Source organism: Salvelinus namaycush, chromosome 17, assembly GCF_016432855.1.
Source record: "Salvelinus namaycush isolate Seneca chromosome 17, SaNama_1.0, whole genome shotgun sequence".
Taxonomy (NCBI): domain Eukaryota; kingdom Metazoa; phylum Chordata; class Actinopteri; order Salmoniformes; family Salmonidae; genus Salvelinus; species Salvelinus namaycush.
Window position 1 is genome coordinate 21,825,419 of NC_052323.1, and position 16,119 is coordinate 21,841,537.

Here is a 16,119-nt window from a genome sequence, read left to right on the forward strand (position 1 = left end):
CTTGTCTCTGGAATGGATATTAATTCAAATATTATATTTATTAATATGTTATTATTATTTATTTAACCCTGAGTTTACCAGGTAAATTGACTGAGAACACATTCTCATTTACAGCAACGACCTGGGGAATAGTTACAGGGGAGAGGAGGGGATGAATGAGCCAATTGTAAACTGGGGATGATTAGGTGGCCATGATGGTATGATGGCCAGAATGGGAATTTAGCCAGGACACCAGGGTTAACATGCCTACTCTTACAATAAGTGCCATGGGATTTTTAGTGACCTCAGAGAGTCAGGACATCCGTTTAACGTCCCACCCGAAAGACTGCACTCTACACTGCCCTGGGGCATTGGGAATTTTTTTTAGACCCGAGGAAAGGGTGCTTCCAACTGGCTCTCCAACACTACTTCCAGCAGCATCTGGTCTCCCATCCAGGGACTGACCAGAACCAACCCTATTTAGCTTCAGAAGCAAGGTAGCAGTAGAATGCAGAGGGTGGTATGCATATTTTCAGTCCCTGTAGCTCCGCACACCATTGTTCCGTCGTTGTTTCAGGCAGCAATGGCCGTGTTTGAGAGCATCAAAACGATTGCAGGCTACTGCCGACTGACTGATCTACAAATCACCCGTCAATAACTACTAACTGTTGTAGATCGGTCAGTCAGTCAGAATTTACCCATGATACATTGCGGGTTTGATCCTCTCGAACACGGCCATTGTAACCATTGTGTAACCATTTCTATTTGGGGCGGTCTTCTGATTTGTTGTGGCATTGACAGGTAACTAGGAAAACAGAAATCCCATTTTATAATCTCACCGTCCACCCTCCGTTGGAGTTTTACTGCTCTACAAACAGACGGATCAACATGGACGTCGGATTTCGCCACCCTGTTCTTCTTTGCCTAATCCTAGCGGTTTTGGGCTTGGTTCTGGCCGATTTGGATGGCCCTTTGATGGGGGCACCCGGGTCTGCCGCCCGTTTGTCGGAAAACGACCCAGGTCTAAAGAAAGCACTGAAGTTTGCAGAAGAGCGCTATAACAAGGGGTCCAATGCGATGCACGTTCGCAGAGTTAGCAAGATCCTCTCTGCCAGTAAACAGGTAGACTACAGTCTTGTGAAAATGAATATTTGTTTATTGTAATCTCATAACTTGTGCTATGTAAATAATGACATGTTATTGACCTAAAATTAAGTTCATGTCCATTGTGATTGTAGGCCATAATATGTGGCGAATAGGCCATCACAGAATTCAGTTCGTTAGATAATACCGCCGCCTACGTCAGAGCGCACCAACCTGTGTTATTGCATCTGAACTGCATGCCATCTGTGTAACTCAGCCTAAATTGTATAGGCCTTTAACTCTACTGCAGCCCAACCAAGCACTCTTAATATTTAACAATGCTTTCAGTGAAGTTTTCCACATGATTAGCTAAGCCTATTCATACTGCCTAATGACCAGTGGCGACCCATCATTCAGGGCAGGTGGGGCAGAGCCCCACATTTTTTGTGTCTTTGTTGGCATGCATTCCACCCCCCCACCAAGATTTACATGCTAAAATCACCACGGCTAATGACTATAGCCTGTAAGGCCTCTCTATATCCACATTACATTTTATGTCCACAGGAATAATGCCAGTGTCCTATGACTCCTGTCCACTGGCGATTTTAGCATGTAAATCTTGGCGTGGCAAAAATAAATACATGTGGGATGCATGCCAGCAAAGCCACAACACTAAACAATACATTCATTGTACTATAACGGTGACAAACGGTGCCCACTAACTGGCTATCAGCTCAGTCTTGTCTGGCAGCGAAACAATTAATTCAGCCTCATTTACTGACTTTAAAAAAACATGGTTGACTTGCTTAAACAAATGTGCTTTCTACAGATAATTGAGATGTACAAACTATGGCATAAGGGAACAACAAGCAGATAAGAGGCAATCCGTAATTTCAATAAAGTCATTAATGAGCGAGCTAGGACGGACGTGGGGGGGGTTGAATCAGAGTTGGATGAAAGTTCAAAACATATTTTCCCAGTCGTACTTGTTTTTCCCAAGTTCCCAGTTGTCTTGAACTCACTACAGTCAGATTTTGCAGTTCCGAGTTAAGTTGTTTTGAGCATGGCATGGTTCATTGACAGCATGGCCAATGTTGAATGTTTATAATTTTAAACTAAGAAAAGACACCCTTAATCTTAGACTTGGGACAACACAGCCACTCCACTGAACAGCAGGCTAATGATTGCTTTGCAATGCTTGCAGTTAGCCAGTGATTCCTTCCAAACCACTCATTGTTGATTTCAAATTTGTTGTGTAATATTTATGTCCGATGAGCACCGATACGTTTTATCTATAATTTCTCTTCATTATTTCTCTTCATATGACAAGGATTAAAAAGGATTTGCCAGTAGATTGTCGACTTGATTAATGATGATGACTGCTAGCTAAGATTTTGAAAGTATGATGTTGACATGATCAGTCCAATCAAAGCTACTGTAGCTATAACGTGATTTGATTTCACTTTATCTGTGGCCAATGTCCTTGAGCCTTCTTGGATGGGCACTTCTAATGTATGGCAGCACCCAAGGGGCTTGAATTTCCGACCTCTACCCTTAGACTTGGCGGTGACGTAGTGTCCCCATGAGTGACCGAACACTGAGCCAATCACGGCGCAACGTTCTGTATTTTCTGCTGGCTTGCGCCACCGCCACAGAAAGCACGGAGCTAGGCTGAAATGCCTGCATTTTGGAGCTCCCTTACTCAAGAAAACAAAAAAGATTACATGTTTGTATGCGGCTTTATTAACTCAATGATATATATATATATATATATATATTTTTTTTTACATTGTTTGCAAAATGATGTGACATGTATTAATGCCAAAATAACATGCAAAACAGGCAAGCCCCCCCCCCCAAAAAGCATTTTTATTTTATTTATTTATTTTATAAACGTGGGGCTCAACTAATCGAACTACAGTTTGCAGTAGTTTGGTGGTAGTCAAGGTAGTGCTTTCGAGTAGTTAACTACTTTTTTGCCATGTAGCTAACTACTTGAACTACACACTACTCTTTTTGCAAAAATCAAATATGGGTGAAGTAGGCAAGAATTGTCTTGCTTTTTCAGCATCAGACCTGCCAAATGATCACTTGAAACAGTTTGTGTTTAATAGGCTGTTACACATTCTGTTAACATGTGATCTGTTCTTGCAATTTGTTGTCTGACATTTCAGATTTACATATGATAATTTATCACGAAGTAGTTTGGATGTAATGACCTACTTTTCCAGGGTCATTTTAGTTCAGTAAACTATGTTTCTTAAGGGTACCTTTTTAGTTTATCTTAACGTCTTTCAGTGTGAAGTAATTGGTAGCGTGATAAACTATATTTTCAGAGTAACTTCCCCAACACTGGTCTCTCAACAAACCTATTCTCTCAGCCAGACAAGCTAACTAAGAGACCTGTAATTACCAGCATAATCAGCCTATTTTATCTAGGCCTATAAATGCCATAATTACTGGATTAGATCTTGAAAGTGACGTCAGAGCTAAATTGTATGCTAGATGGCAAAACAACAACCGCAGAGTTGATTTTGTTTCTTTTTTCAAAGAGGCCACCTTCACTGTGTATTTCCTGTCTTGTAGCTGGTGAAGGGTATCCGATACAGCCTCATGGTGGAACTAAGTAACACCCAGTGTAAAAAGGCTGCCAGACTGAGGGTCTGTGACTTCTACCCAGAAGAACACAACCTAAAGGTGAGGCCAGTATGTGTGTGTCTGTTTGTTTTTCTGTTTTAGGATGATAACGGTGTGGGTTGTTGGAGAGAAAGAGGGTTCCAGGGAAAGTACAGCTAAACTAATATCAGAGGCCCCCTCATCAAATCAAATAAAACCCCAATGTTTTGCAATAGTGAACATTGGCAATACCTAAACCACTCATTAAAAATAAACTGTCAACACTGAAGAGTGCCCAGTATCAAGGCCATTGTGTGTGTGTGTATCAGGGTCTACTGTAGGTTATTATTATAAACGTCTGTTCAGCTCTCCCTTCCACTAGTCATGTGACCGGGACAAGATAAATAACTTCTCATGACTTGGATTTAACACAGTGTTACTGCAGCTATGTGCACAAGCAGACAGCTACCGTTCCCTCTTTGTTCCGCCTGCTGTATTTGTTTTCATGACTCAGCAGAAACTTAATCAGAAATGTCTCCAAGGTCAAGGGAACGAAGTGTTCGTGGTGTTCACCCCTGTGCTTCACTCCTGTATAGGTTCAGAAATGGACTGTTGTTGACAGAGGAAATGAGTTATTATTGTTAACATTACACTACATATCCTTTGTATGTGGCCTATGTGCTGTACCATTCCCATGTTATTAAACATCTCATTTCATTTGACGTGAATCATTTTAAACGGGCATTTCCCTAAAGCGCAGATAACAATACATTACGTTTTAATATACTGTCTATAAAGAAGTCATGAACACAGTAGCCCAATAAAATAAACACAGGTTATCTCACTAACCATGTTCTCTCCGCTGATGTGTTCTCTGTCAGACAGAGGTATGTGTGTTTGAGGTCTGGGACATTCCCTGGGAGAGCAAGTCCACCCTTCTCAAACAGAAGTGCCAGCCAGCAGGTTAGTGTCATAGGTTCAACTGTGGGATCTAAAGTTACCTTTGTGCATTTATTTGTTTCAGGAGTGTTTGTATAAATACTCATAGCTACATCCTAATTGTTTTTCATGATAATTGGTTTCCAGTTGATCCCAAACCAGTTGAGACCAACAAAGTTGAATTTCTGCCCCTCTCCACCAAACCAGTTGAGACCAACAAAGTTGAATTTCTACCCCTCTCCACCAAACCAGTTGAGGTAATAGAAAACATAGCGTTTGTGGTATGTGTGTTTTTGAGTTTCACTTTTATTCTGTATGCATATATATTTCATTTACTTGTGAATAATCAACTTGTCTTTTGTGACAGGAGTCAGTGGATTCTGTGGAGCTTCTGGGTCAGTTCAAAGAGTTTATGGTCAGATACAATAGGACTTACAGCAGCCAAGAGGGTGAGAGATATGTCAATCCATAATTCTACACAATACCATCCATCCAACTCCACAGATGAGACGGTAAAACATCTAAACATAACATTTTTGTCTGACCTTTGCTGCTACAGAGGCTGACCGGCGGCTGCGTGTCTTCCATGAGAACTTGAAGACTGCTGAGAAGCTCCAGTCTCTGGACCAGGGCACAGCCGAGTACGGGGTCACCAAGTTCAGCGACCTCACAGGTGTGTGTGCGCGCGCATGTGTGAGAATGCAGATTAACAAGCCTGAAGCAATTCCAGAACAACCACTGAGTGTGCTGGAGAGCTCACTGTCTGCCCTCTGGAGCAACATAACTTCCTGTGTGGGATTCTGTGACAGTTTAAAACATGTTCCCTTGCAAAGAGAGCTAATCTGTTGAGTAATTTCACTTCTACATAGTTGATTTAGAGCCCTGCATAGGAATGGATTTTAATCCCGAGTCCTACCCATGCCTGTGACGTTCAGGCCCCACCCTACCAATGGCCCGATTTACTTCTGCCAAATTTAAGCCCCGGCTCAAAACCCCAAATCAGAAATAACCTCCTCCGTTAGTAAATCCATTAGGTGCTCCTCTCTGTCTGTCACTCACTCCCTGCGTGCAGCTTGCTCTGCATGCACTCTGAGTGTCTCCTGACTTGTATTTGACGAGGTTGAAGCACCTCTGACACCATGTTATGATCTAAGTCGGATATGACTACTGCAGCAGAGCATGAGCAAATGGCTCAGCTTCAAAATGTTAGTGATCAATTTAATGATACCCGAGTCCTGACCGTACCCTAGTTATTGATGAAAAAACAGACCCTACCCAGCCCTAACCCAATGTATAATGTCGGGGCCCGTCGGGCTTGGGTCGGGTAGCAGAGCTCTAAGCTAGTTCCACAAAGCTACAGTACAACTCCTCAGCTGTACACTGTGAATAATCCTTATTTCTTCTTCCTCTCCTCCCTCTACTCTCTTTTTCTCTCCCTCCAGAGGAGGAGTTTAGGACTCTGTACCTGAACCCCCTGCTGAGCCAGCAGAACCTCCAGCGGTCCATGAAGCCTGCAGCCATGCCCCACGGCCCCGCCCCGCCCAGCTGGGACTGGAGAGAGCATGGAGCTGTCAGCCCCGTCAAGAACCAGGTAGGACCGGGTTTAGAGATGGTCTTACAGACTGGAGATGACTACAGTTATGACTGTAAATGTTTATGTATGATTTGTATTTCTGATCGGGCAAATAACTGAAGGCTTTATGTAGCATTCATAAAGTATTCATGACTCTGCTTTGATGCTTCACTAAACATTTATAGGTACGCAAAAGTCATACTTTCATTCATACTGTAGATATGACACAATTCATGGAAAATGTGGAGGTAGGAAAGGCCTGTGTGTGTATGACTGATTGTGTGGTTTGTGTTTGTATTGCAGGGCATGTGTGGTTCTTGCTGGGCATTCTCGGTGACAGGCAACATTGAGGGCCAGTGGTTCGCGAAAACTGGCAAACTAGTGTCTCTCTCTGAGCAAGGTAAGCACAAGCATTTGTAGGTATCATACACTTACCTGTCCAACAGTACTGTTTCCCTTTTCTCCATAAGAGCCTTGAATTGATTGGTTCAATGTCCTGTCACTCACAGAGCTGGTGGACTGTGATACAGTGGACCAGGCCTGTGGGGGCGGGCTTCCATCAAATGCGTATGAAGCTATCGAGAAGCTGGGTGGTCTGGAGACAGAGACTGACTACAGCTACACCGGCAAGAAGCAGAGCTGTGACTTCACCACCGACAAAGTCACCGCCTACATCAACAGCTCTGTGGAGCTGTCCAAGGATGAGAACGGTGAGTGGGAGGAGAACAACACTTTGAAAAAAAGTAGCGCGAGAGAGAGCCGAGCGGGTAGGGTACACAGAGAGAAAGACACAGATGATAGGTTGAAGGTTTGGATGAAGATTGAACAATGTGGTACAGATGATAGGTTGAAGGTTTGGATGACGATTGAACAATGAGGTACAGATGATAGGTTGAAGGTTTGGATGACGATTGAACAATGAGGTACAGATGATAGGTTGAAGGTTTGGATGACGATTGAACAATGTGGTACAGATGATAGGTTGAAGGTTTGGATGACGATTGAACAATGTGGTACAGATGATAGGTTGAAGGTTTGGATGACGATTGAACAATGTGGTACAGATGATAGGTTGAAGGTTTGGATGACGATTGAACAATGTGGTACAGATGATAGGTTGAAGGTTTGGATGACGATTGAACAATGCGGTACAGATGATAGGTTGAAGGTTTGGATGACGATTGAACAATGTGGTACAGATGATAGGTTGAAGGTTTGGATGACGATTGAACAATGCGGTACAGATGATAGGTTGAAGGTTTGGATGACGATTGAACAATGTGGTACAGATGATAGGTTGAAGGTTTGGATGACGATTGAACAATGTGGTACAGATGATAGGTTGAAGGTTTGGATGACGATTGAACAATGTGGTACAGATGATAGGTTGAAGGTTTGGATGAAGATTGAACAATGTGGTACAGATGATAGGTTGAAGGTTTGGATGAAGATTGAACAATGTGGTACAGATGATAGGTTGAAGGTTTGGATGACGATTGAACAATGTGGTACAGATGATAGGTTGAAGGTTTGGATGAAGATTGAACAATGCTGGTACAGATGATAGGTTGAAGGTTTGGATGAAGATTGAACAATGTGGTACAGATGATAGGTTGAAGGTTTGGATGACGATTGAACAATGTGGTACAGATGATAGGTTGAAGGTTTGGATGAAGATTGAACAATGCGGTACAGATGATAGGTTGAAGGTTTGGATGAAGATTGAACAATGTGGTACAGATGATAGGTTGAAGGTTTGGATGAAGATTGAACAATGTGGTACAGATGATAGGTTGAAGGTTTGGATGACGATTGAACAATGCGGTACAGATGATAGGTTGAAGGTTTGGATGAAGATTGAACAATGTGGTACAGATGATAGGTTGAAGGTTTGGATGACGATTGAACAATGTGGTACAGATGATAGGTTGAAGGTTTGGATGAAGATTGAACAATGTGGTACAGATGATAGGTTGAAGGTTTGGATGACGATTGAACAATGCGGTACAGATGATAGGTTGAAGGTTTGGATGACGATTGAACAATGTGGTACAGATGATAGGTTGAAGGTTTGGATGACGATTGAACAATGCGGTACAGATGATAGGTTGAAGGTTTGGATGACGATTGAACAATGTGGTACAGATGATAGGTTGAAGGTTTGGATGACGATTGAACAATGCGGTACAGATGATAGGTTGAAGGTTTGGATGACGATTGAACAATGTGGTACAGATGATAGGTTGAAGGTTTGGATGACGATTGAACAATGCTGTACAGATGATAGGTTGAAGGTTTGGATGACGATTGAACAATGTGGTACAGATGATAGGTTGAAGGTTTGGATGACGATTGAACAATGTGGTACAGATGATAGGTTGAAGGTTTGGATGAAGATTGAACAATGTGGTACAGATGATAGGTTGAAGGTTTGGATGAAGATTGAACAATGTGGTACAGATGATAGGTTGAAGGTTTGGATGACGATTGAACAATGTGGTACAGATGATAGGTTGAAGGTTTGGATGAAGATTGAACAATGCGGTACAGATGATAGGTTGAAGGTTTGGATGAAGATTGAACAATGTGGTACAGATGATAGGTTGAAGGTTTGGATGAAGATTGAACAATGTGGTACAGATGATAGGTTGAAGGTTTGGATGACGATTGAACAATGCGGTACAGATGATAGGTTGAAGGTTTGGATGAAGATTGAACAATGTGGTACAGATGATAGGTTGAAGGTTTGGATGACGATTGAACAATGTGGTACAGATGATAGGTTGAAGGTTTGGATGAAGATTGAACAATGTGGTACAGATGATAGGTTGAAGGTTTGGATGACGATTGAACAATGCGGTACAGATGATAGGTTGAAGGTTTGGATGACGATTGAACAATGTGGTACAGATGATAGGTTGAAGGTTTGGATGACAATTGAACAATGTGGTACAGATGATAGGTTGAAGGTTTGGATGACGATTGAACAATGCGGTACAGATGATAGGTTGAAGGTTTGGATGAAGATTGAACAATGCGGTACAGATGGAGGAGGGTTGGCTTCATGTGTTAATCTTGGTTTCCTTCCCTTTTTATGTTTAGAAATCGCTGCTTGGCTGGCTGAGAACGGACCAGTATCTGTGGCTCTGAACGCATTCGCAATGCAGGTAACAGGCGTCACTGCTGCATGCTCCTTATTGATACTTAAATTAGCATCACTAAAACACAACTGAACAATGAAGTGACTAGTATCTATCTATCTAATCCCACCTGCTTTTCTCTCCTTGTTTCTCCTCAGTTCTACAGGAAGGGCGTGTCCCACCCTCTGAAGATATTCTGCAACCCCTGGATGATTGACCATGCAGTGCTGCTCGTGGGCTACGGAGAACGTGAGACTGACACTACTTATTTACCTTACATTAGCCTAGCGTAATAACAACACTGATGAGTCAGAATGTGTGAGTCATGTGTGTCTGGTTGTTTCTGTGTACAGGTCAAGGCAAACCTTTCTGGGCCATCAAGAACAGCTGGGGAGAGGACTATGGAGAACAGGTAAGAGGAAGCTGTCACACTGAACCTCTATGACAAGGAGTTATGTGGGGATTTGCAAACAGAGTGTATTTGTTTACAATGCTAAAACCTACTCTTAGAAAAAAGGTGCTATCAAGAACCAAAAAGGGTTCTTCGGCTGTCCCCGTAGGAGAACCCATTGGTTCTAGGTAAAATCCCTTTTGGTTCCAGGTAGAATCCTTTTGGGTCCAATTAGAACCATTTTGGATTCCATTTCAAATCAAATGTTATTTGTCACATGCGCCGAAAACAACAGGCTTAGACCTTACAGTGAAATGCTTACTTACAAGCCCTTAACCAACAGGTGTAGACCTTACAGTGAAATGCTTACTTACAAGCCCTTAACCAACATTGCAGTTATGAAAAATAAGTGAAAAAAATAAAAGTAACAAATAATTAAAGAGCAGCAGTAAAATAACAATACAGGTGGTACCGGTACAGAGTCAATGTGCTGGTGCACCGGTGAGTTGAGGTAATATGTACATGTAGGTAGAGTTAAAGTGACTATGCAAAGAAAATAAACAGAGAGTAGTAGCAGTGTAAAAGAGGGGGCAATACAAATAGTCTGGGTAGCCATTTGAAAAGCTGTGCAGGAGTCTTATGGCTTGGGGGTAGAAGCTGTTAAGAAGTGTTTTGGACCTAGACTTGGCGCTCCGGTACCGCTTGCCATGCGGTAGAAGAGAGAACAGTCTATGACTAGGGTGGCTGAAGTCTTTTTGACAATTTGTAGGGCCTTCTTCTGACACCGCCTGGTATAGAGGTCCTGGATGGCAGCTTGGCCCAAGTGATGTACTGGACCGTATGCACTACCCTCTGTAGTGCCTTGCGGTCGGAGGCTGAGCAGTTTCCATACCAGGCAGTGATGCAACCAGTCAGGATGCTCTCGATGGTGCAGCTGTAGAACGTTTTGAGGATCTCAGGACCCATACCAAATCTTTTCAGTGTCCTGAGGGGGAATAGGCTTTGTTGTGCCCTCTTCATGATACTCTTGGTGTGTTTGGACCATGTTAGTTTGCTGATGTGGACACCAAGGAACTTGAAGCTCTCAACCTGCTCCACTACAGCCCTGTCAATGAGAATGGGGGTGTGCTCGGTCCTCCTCTTCCTGTAGTCCACAATCATCTCCTTTGTCTTGATCACGTTGAGGGAGAGGTTGTTGTCCTGGAACCACACGGCCAGGTCTCTGACCTCCTCCCTATAGGCTGTCTCATCATTGTCGGTGATCAGGCCTTCCATTGTTGTGTCTTCGGCAAACTTAATGATGGTGTTGGAGTCGTGCTTGGCCATGCAGTCCTAAGTGAACAGGGAGTACAGGAGGGGACTGAGCATGCACCCCTGAGGGGCCCCCGTGTTGAGGATCAGTGTGGCGGATGTGTTGTTACCTACCCTTACCACCTAGGGGTGGCCCATCAGGAAGTCCAGGATCCAGTTGCAGAGGGGGGTGTTTAGTCCCAGGGTCCTTAGCTTAGTGATGAGCTTTGAGGGCACTATGGTGTTGAACGCTGAGCTGTAGTCAATGAATAGCATTCTCACATAGGTGTTCCTTTTGTCAAGGTGGGAAAGGGCAATGTGTTTTTTTTTTTTTTTTTTAGAGTGGTGTTTCACAGGCGCTTCATACGGGCAGTTATACAGGGCAGTTATACAGGGCAGTTATACAGGACAGTCATACAGGACAGTCATACAGGACAGTCATACATTACAGTCATACAGGACAGTTATACAGGACAGTTCATGGCTGTTTCTCAGGAGCCTGGTGGTGCAGTTACCTCTTTTTGGAGGGAGCAGGTCATTCAGTGGATGGTGGAGTGTGCATGTCCTTCACCAGATGCACTGCAGCCTGCTCTCGCCCGCTCTGCAATAGTGCAATAGAAATTGCATCATCTGTTGATCTGTTGAGGCGGTATGCCCCAACAGATCAGTGGGTCTAGGGTTTCTGGGATAATGATGTTGATGTGAGCCATGACCAGCCTTTCAAAGCTACAGACATGAGTGCTACGGGTTGGTAGTCATTTAGGCAGGTTACCTTAGTGTTCTTGGGCACAGTGACTATGGTGGTCTGCTTGAAACATGTTGGTATTACAGACTCAGTTAGGGACAGGTTGAAAATGTCAGTGAAGACACTTGCCAGTTGGTCAGCGTATGCTCTGAGTACACGTCCTGGTAATCCGTCTGGCCCTGCGACCTTGTGAATGTTGACCCGTTTAAAGGTCTTACTCACATCGGCTACGGAGAGTGTGATCACACAGTTGTCCGGAACAGCTGATGCTCTAATGCATGTTTCAGTGTTATTTGCCTCAAAGCGAGCATAGAAGTAATTTGGCTTGTATGGTAGGCTTGTTTCACTGGGCAGCTCGCGGTTGTGCTTCTCTTTGTAGTCTGTAGTAGTTTGCAAGCCCTGCCACATCCGACGAGCATTGGAGCTAGTGTAGTACGACTCAATCTTAGTCCTGTATTGACACTTTGCCTGTTTGATGGTTTGTCGGAGAGCATAGCTGAATTTCTTATAAGCTTCCAGGTTAGAGTCCCGCTCCTTGAAAGCAGCAGCTCTACCCTTTAGCTCAGTGCGGATGTTTCCTGTAATCCTTGGCTTCTGGCTGGGGTATGTACTAGAGGTCGACCGATTATAATTTTTCAACGCCGATACCGATTATTGGAGGACCAAAAAAGCTGATGCCGATTATTCGTCCGATTTCTTTTATTTATTTGTAATAATGACAATTACAACAATACTGAATGAACACTTATTTTAACTTAATATAATATATCAATAAAATCAATTTAGCCTCAAATAAATAATGGAACATGTTCAATTTGGTTTAAATAATGCAAAAACAAAGTGTTGGAGAAGAAAGTTAAAGTGCAATATGTGCCATGTAAGAAAGCTAACGTTTAAGTTCCTTGCTCAGAACATGAGAACATATGAAAGCTGGTGGTTCCTTTTAACATGAGTCTTCAATATTCCCAGGTAAGAAGTTTTAGGTTGTAGTTATTATAGGAATTATAGGACTATTTCTCTCTATACCATTTGTATTTCATTAACCTTTGACTATTGGATGTTCTTATAGGCACTTTAGTATTGCCAGTGTAACAGTATAGCTTCCATCCCTCTCCTCGCTCCTACCTGGGCTCGAACCAGGAACACAACGACAACAGCCACCCTCGAAGCAGCGTTACCCATGCAGAGCAAGGGGAATAACTACTCCAAGTCTCAGAGCGAGTGACGTTTAAAACGCTATTAGCGCGCACCCCGCTAACTAGCTAGCCATTTCACATCGGTTACACCAGCCTAATCTCGGGAGTTGATAGGCTTGAAGTCATAAACAGCGCAATGCTTGAAGCACAGCGAAGAGCTTCTGGCAAAATGCAGGAAAGTGCTGTTTGAATGAATGCGTACGAGCCTGTTGCTGCCTACCACCGCTCAGTCAGACTGCTCTATCAAATCATAGACTTAGTTATAACATAATAACACACAGAAATATGAGCCTTAGGTCATTAATATGGTCTAATCTGGAAACTATCATCTCGAAAACAAGACGTTTATTCTTTCAGTGAAATACGGAACCGTTCCGTGTTTTATCTAACGGGTGGCATCCATAAGTCTAAATATTCCTGTTACATTGCACAACCTTCAATGTTATGTCATATTTACGTAAAATTCTGGCAAATTAGGCGGCCCAAACTGTTGCATATACACTGACTCTGCGTGCAATGAACGCAAGAGAAGTGACACAATTTCACCTGGTTAATATCGCCTGCTAACCTGGATTTCTTTTAGCTAAATATGCAGGTTTAAAAATATATACTTCTGTGTATTGATTTTAAGAAAGGCATTGATGTTTATGGTTAGGTACACATTGGAGCAACGATATGCACCGCATCGATTATATGCAACGCAGGACACGCTAGATAAACTAGTAATATCATCAACCATGTGTAGTTAACTAGTGATTATGATTGATTGATTGATTGTTTTTTATAAGATACGTTTAATGCTAGCTAGCAACTTACCTTGGCTTCTACTGCATTCGCGTAACAGGCAGGCTCCTCGTGGAGTAAATGTAATCAGGTGGTTAGAGCGTTGGACTAGTTAACTGTAAAGTTGCAAGATTGAATCCCCCGAGCTGACAAGGTAAAAATCTGTCGTTCTGCCCCTGAACCCACCGTTCCTAGGCCGTCATTGAAAATAAGAATGTGTTCTTAACTGACTTTCCTAGTTAAATAAAGATTAAATAAAGGTGTAAAAAAATATATAAAAAATACCGATTTCCGATTGTTATGAAAACTTGAAATCGGCCCTAATTAATCGGCCATTCCGATTAATCGGTCGACCTCTAGTATGTACGTACAGTCACTGTGGGGACGACGTCATAGATGCACTTAATGATGAAGCCAGTGACTGATGTGGTGTACTCCTGAATGCCATCGGAAGAATCATGGAACCTATTCCAGTCTGTGCTAGCAAAACAGTCCTGTAGTTTAGCATCTGCTTCATCTGACTACTTTTTATTTACCGAGTCATTGGTGCTTCCTGTTTTAGTTTTTGCTTGTAAGCAGGAATCGGGAGGATGGAATTATGGTCTGATTTGCCAAATGGAGGGCGAGGGAGAGCTTTGTACGTGTCTCTCTGTGTGTGTGTGTGTGTGTGTGGGGGGGGGGGGGGGGGGGAGTAAAGGTGGTCTAGAGTCTTTTTCCCCTCTGGTTGCACATTTAACATGCTGGTAGAAATGAGGTAAAACAAATTTAAGTTTCCGTGCATTAAAGTCCCCGGCCACTAGGTGCGTCGCCTCTGGATGAGTGTTTTCCTGTTTGTTTATGGCCTTATACAGCTCATTGAGTGCGGTCTTAGTGCCAGGATCGGTTTGTGGTGGTAAATAGACAGATACAAAGAATATAGATGAAAACTCTCTTGGTAAATGGTGTAGTCTGCAGCTTATCATGACATACTCTACCTCAGGGAGCAGAACCTTGAGACTTCCTTAGATTTCGTGCACCAGCTGTTGTTTATGAATATACATAGACCGCCACCCCTTGTCTTACCAGAGGCTGCTGTTCTATCCTGCCCAAAAAGCATTAAACCCGCCAGCTGTATGTTATTCATGTCTTGGTGAAACATAAGATATTAAAAAATGTTATGTCCCGTTGGTAGGATATACGTGCTTGTAGCTCATCTATTTTGTTATCCAATGATTTTACGTTGGCTAATAGGACTGATGGTAGAGGCAGATTACCCACTCGCCTTCAGATCCTTACAAGGCTCCCTTGTCCCTGATATCTCCCTGATATCTCCGTCTCCTTTTCATGCCAATGACAGGGATTAGGGCCTTGTCTGGAGTAAATCCTTTGCGTCCGACTCGTTAAAGAAAAAATCTTTGTCTAGTACGGGGTGAGTAATCGCTGTCCTTATATCTAGAAGCTCTTTTTGGTAATAGGAGACGGTGGCAGAAACATTATGTACAAAATAAGTTACAAATAACGTGAAAAAACAGACAATAGCACAATTGGTTAGGGGACCGTAAAAAAATCAGCTTCTTGATATGCCACACCTGTCAGGTGGCTGGATCATCATGGCAAAGAGAAATGCTCACTAACAGGGATGTAAACAAATGTGTGCACTCAATTAGAGAAATAAGCTTTTTGTGCGTATGGAACATTTCTGGGATCTTGTATTTCAGCCGCAGAACCCTTTTGGAACCCTTTTTTCTAAGAGTGAAGTCAAGCCTGAACTCTTGGAACATATTGTGCAAATAGAAGTTTTGACGTGTATTTTTGTGTTCATGTCTTGTTGCCTGTTCCTTTCTTCCAGGGTTACTACTACCTGTACAGGGGATCCAGGCTCTGTGGGATCAACAAGATGTGCTCGTCTGCCATTGTGAACTAGGCGATCTCTCTCTCTCTCTCTCTCACTCACACACACACACACACACACACACACACACACACACACACACACACACACACACACACACACACACACACACACACACATATATATATATTATTTGATGCCAATCTTTTCCTGGCACATAAAACAAACCCAACCCAACCCTCCCCCAAACATGTACACACACACCTACAAACTGACCAAACTGCAATGCTACTCACCCTGCCCCCATAATTGTGTAGTCAGAACACTGCACAGTGCACTGGAAGACCTGTTGACACCTTACTGAAATAGGGGAGGCAGTATTCATTCATACCTCACCTCATTCTTCTTTACCAAAACAAACCAGTTCCGATTAAGTTATAGTTTCAAGGTACTACTGATCTTTTGTTGTGATTTTACTATAGGTTTTTACATTTTATCTAGACTGAACAAAAATATAAACAAAACATGCAACAATTAACGATTTTACTGAGTT

At 42.8% G+C, this 16,119-nt stretch overlaps 1 protein-coding gene across 3 annotated transcripts; it reads left to right on the forward strand.

Moving 5' to 3' along the window:
• Window positions 1-765: 765 nt before the first annotated feature.
• On the forward strand, window positions 766-15,831 carry LOC120062446 (cathepsin F-like). Of its 3 annotated transcripts, none has more exons than XM_039012423.1 (13): window positions 766-1,101; window positions 3,649-3,759; window positions 4,560-4,641; window positions 4,765-4,874; window positions 4,988-5,066; window positions 5,177-5,290; window positions 6,060-6,208; window positions 6,494-6,590; window positions 6,700-6,900; window positions 9,293-9,357; window positions 9,489-9,579; window positions 9,684-9,742; window positions 15,564-15,831. In XM_039012423.1, exons 1-13 carry the CDS (start codon window positions 868-870, stop codon window positions 15,636-15,638), a joined length of 1,467 nt encoding a protein of 488 aa, XP_038868351.1. In that variant the 5' UTR covers window positions 766-867; the 3' UTR covers window positions 15,639-15,831. The 3 variants fall into 3 exon arrangements, with proteins under 3 accessions (XP_038868351.1, XP_038868352.1, XP_038868350.1); XM_039012424.1 differs by having other exon boundaries at window positions 4,765-4,827; window positions 4,983-5,066; XM_039012422.1 differs by having other exon boundaries at window positions 767-1,101; window positions 4,985-5,066.
• The last annotated feature ends 288 nt before the right edge of the window (window positions 15,832-16,119 follow it).

Coding starts and splice junctions, on each gene's coding strand:
- LOC120062446 (XM_039012422.1), top strand. CDS start 868: ATGGACGTCGGATTTCGCCACCCTGTTCTTCTTTGCCTAATCCTAGCG. Junction 1,102..3,648: donor TCCTCTCTGCCAGTAAACAG/GTAGACTACAGT, acceptor CCTGTCTTGTAG/CTGGTGAAGGGTATCCGATA. Junction 9,743..15,563: donor GAGAGGACTATGGAGAACAG/GTAAGAGGAAGC, acceptor CCTTTCTTCCAG/GGTTACTACTACCTGTACAG.